A 1973-nucleotide genomic window follows, 5' to 3' on the forward strand; every position below is an offset into this window, starting at 1 on the left:
GGCCGAATGCCGGTATAACTATACGGCTGAATGGCGGTAACTATACGGCTGAATGTCTGTAATTATACGGCCGAATGCCGGTAACTATACGGCCGAATGCCGGTAACTATATGGCCGAATGCCGGTAACTATCATGTTAAAAAAACACCTAACTGTATAGAGTTTCAATCGCTGGTATTCTATTACACTTGGTTGTTCATTAATACATTAGTTCATAGGGATAAAACGTAAACGTTATTCCCAGCAAAGAACAGTTTAAAAGAAACACGTTTTCAATATATCAAGCCTACCAAAAAGACATTCATGATCAATTAACAGTTTCATAAAACCTTTAGAGCAAAGCCACAATTCTAGCGTTAGTGTACAATATCGCTGAGAGTTGGTAGAGCGGAGCGAGCTCAGGCTAGGACCTTATGGCAGCTCAGACCTCATACTGACTGGCGGGACACGACTGCCTGACTACTGGACTCACAGCCACTCAGACCTGACCTACGGAGCAGTTACGCCGTGTGGGTCATCCGGACCCATTTAGCCCCGACAAAAGTGCGTGCTACGTGCGCTGTATACGCGTGCTGTCTGTAAGAAAGCGTGTCAAATGACCCATTTATTTATATGAGTGTTATCGCCGTGTGCCGGGCAGGGAGGAGGTCGTGTCGGTCCTCAATGCCGCCATATTGGCCCGGCAGGAGGGGGTCGTGCTCAAGGACCCCGACGGACCCTACACGCCCGCTGCCCGCACCGCCGGCTGGATCAAGCTCAAGCCCGACGTAAGCCCCCTCCTGTCAGCCCGACGTAAGCCCACTCCTGTCAGCCCGACGTAAGCCCACTCCTGTCAGCCCGACGTAAGCCCACTCCTGTCAGCCCGACGTAAGCCCACTCCTGTCAGCCCGACGTAAGCCCACTCCTGTCAGNTGACGGTAACTGTCCTCTCCAGTGCTGTCACTGACGGTAACTGTCCTCTCCAGTGCTGTCACTGACGGTAACTGTCCTCTCCAGTGCTGTCACTGACGGTAACTGTCCTCTCCAGTGCTGTCACTGACGGTAACTGTCCTCTCCAGTGCTGTCACTGACGGTAACTGTCCTCTCCAGTGCTGTCACTGACGGTAACTGTCCTCTCCAGTGCTGTCACTGACGGTAACTGTCCTCTCCAGTGCTGTCACTGATGGTAACTGTCCTCTCCTGTGCTCTTACTGACGGTAACTGCTGGCAGCTGCCTTCTCCGGTGAAATATTCAAAATAATTACGCGAATAATCGGTACTTTTCCCCACTTAATCCCCGATTTCCCCACTTAATCCCCCGATTAATCCCCTCCTCCCCCGCCAGGTGGGCGGGTGACGAAGGTGGTGCCGGTGTGCTGGGTGGGCTCAGGGTTCACAGACGACACGCTGGCCTCGCTGCCCCGCCTCCTCGCCCCCGCCCGCTCGCCCACTCGTCCCCCCGAGGTGGGCGAGTGGCGGGGCGACAAGCCCGCCGTCTGGTTCTCGCCCGCCGCCAGCGTCGTCCTCCAGGTCTTATTTAATTACTCCTCCAGGTTCTACCATGTTATCTTATATAATTCCACCACGTTATCTTATCTTAGGTTATCTTAGGTTCTACCATGTTATCTTATTTAATTAATCTTCCAGGTTCTCTTTAATTACTTTTTTGTTTCATCTTCTTCAATAAAAATATTTATAGTTATATACGCATACTCGTCGTTTCTATTCTATTTAATTATTTAATTCACTTTTATTTGGTCAAGATAGATATTTTATACGCGAATTTCACGTGAAATTAAAATTCTATTTGATTATTTCTTTCACTTTCATTTGGTTAATATATATTATATATTTTTAATGACGTGAAATTCACGTACAATTAAATTTTTTATTCACAATTTCATGATATAATGGACGTGTCGCCCACTGCAGGTGCGGGCGACGGAGGTGAGCCCACTCGCCGCCCACTCCGTCGCCCACTCGCTGCGCTTCCC

At 49.6% G+C, this 1973-nt stretch overlaps 1 protein-coding gene across 1 annotated transcript; it reads left to right on the top strand.

Annotated features, from left to right (window-relative positions):
• Positions 1 to 640: 640 nt before the first annotated feature.
• Positions 641 to 1966, top strand: LOC125179050 (DNA ligase 4-like; the record flags this gene model as incomplete). Its single annotated transcript, XM_047884150.1, has 4 exons — positions 641 to 792; positions 1090 to 1134; positions 1325 to 1509; positions 1912 to 1966. Coding segments are annotated over 4 exons (437 nt in total), but the record flags the coding sequence as incomplete, so codon positions are not given.
• Between the last annotated feature and the right edge of the window lie 7 nt (positions 1967 to 1973).

Source organism: Hyalella azteca, unplaced genomic scaffold (assembly GCF_000764305.2).
Source record: "Hyalella azteca isolate HAZT.00-mixed unplaced genomic scaffold, Hazt_2.0.2 contig14741, whole genome shotgun sequence".
In the NCBI taxonomy this organism is placed as follows: Eukaryota; Metazoa; Arthropoda; class Malacostraca; order Amphipoda; family Hyalellidae; genus Hyalella; species Hyalella azteca.